Consider the following 1,306-nt stretch of genomic DNA (forward strand, 5'->3'; position numbering starts at 1 on the left):
GGGGGCTGCAGCCCCTTTCCAAGGCAGAGCAGGAGGCTGGCGTTGCAGCCGCAGAGGGAGGCGCGTTCCCATGGAGCGGGGATCTGGTTCCTGCTGGGAAGTGGCACCAGGAACAGCCTGGGGGAAACGGTGTCGTTCCCGTGTGGTCCTGGGGCAGGCTGCGAATGGGCTGCCCTGGGGGTGGGGTGGGAGGCCCCCCTGCTGCCAGCCGCGTTGACCAGGCCCTCTCTGCAGGTGGGGTCGGAGAGCGCGCAGGGCGCCGAGTCCCTGCTGACCGAGCTGGTGCTGCGCCGCATCTCGGCCACGCCCCAGAACCTGACGGCCTTCGAGGAGGCCCTGGCCAAGTCCTACCTGATCAGCGCCGACATGGCCCACGCCGCACACCCCAACTACCTGTGAGTGACCGGGGGGGGCGGCACGTGAAGCCCTCGCGGGGGGAGGGCAGTTTGCCCCCTAGGCTCAGGACTGGTGGGGAGCAGATGGGGCCTGGGGGCGGCCCAGGAGTAACGTTCAGCTTCTCTTGCAGGGACAAGCATGAGGAGAATCACCGGCCGGCCTTCCACAAGGTGAGCGCAGCCCCCTCCCAGCGGCTGGGACTGGGGGCTCCCTCAGGGCGGGGGCTGGGGGGGGGGAGCTCTCCCTGCACCCCCTGCCAAGAGCCAGGCTCTTTGGATCCAGGGCCCTTCCCCAGCGCTCGCCTGGCTCCGGCCAGCTGCCTGGGGGCCCCGATCCCGGCTTGGAGCGAAGCCCCATCTGCAGGCTGCTCTGAGAGCCTGTCGGCCTGGGCTGAGCCTCGAGCCAGTCCCCGCGGGGTTCCCGGGTGCGTGGCTCAGCCAGCGCCCCGTTGGGGGGCGGGCTGTGGAGCACGGGAGCCCTGGAGGGTTGGGGAAGGACCTCATCCCTGCCAGTCACAGGACACCAGTGCCACGCCCCTGCTCAGGGAGGCTGAGGGCAGGCAGCTTTGCTGGGAGCTGGGGCAGATCCTGCTGCCAGGGGGCGCCACCCTCCCAGCTGGGGGTCAGCGCCAGGCTGAGTCTGGGTGTTGTGCAGGGCCCCGTGATCAAGGTGAACAGTAACCAGCGCTATGCCTCCACGGCCGTCACCGAGGCGGTGATCCGGGAGATCGCGGGCCGTGTCGACGTCCCCCTGCAGGTAAGTGCCCTGGCTCTCGTGGGCTGGGGCCATGTATGGGTCACGCCCCTGGTCGCTGGCAGAATGGCCTCCCTGCCTGGGAAACCTCCATGTCAGGGAACCACAGGGTCTGGTCTGTGCCCAGCCTCCCAGGAGCGCCCCATGAGGGCCCCAG

At 70.0% G+C, this 1,306-nt stretch overlaps 1 protein-coding gene across 1 annotated transcript; it reads left to right on the plus strand.

Moving 5' to 3' along the window:
* Positions 1-157: 157 nt before the first annotated feature.
* On the plus strand, positions 158-1,243 carry LOC112122819 (aspartyl aminopeptidase-like; the record flags this gene model as incomplete). The annotated part of the gene is made up of 3 exons (XM_024221533.2): positions 158-395; positions 527-566; positions 1,051-1,243. Coding segments are annotated over 3 exons (471 nt in total), but the record flags the coding sequence as incomplete, so codon positions are not given.
* Positions 1,244-1,306: the final 63 nt, after the last annotated feature.

Source organism: Terrapene carolina, unplaced genomic scaffold (assembly GCF_002925995.2).
Source record: "Terrapene carolina triunguis isolate 2854851 unplaced genomic scaffold, T_m_triunguis-2.0 Scaffold12652, whole genome shotgun sequence".
NCBI classification, from domain to species: domain Eukaryota; kingdom Metazoa; phylum Chordata; order Testudines; family Emydidae; genus Terrapene; species Terrapene triunguis.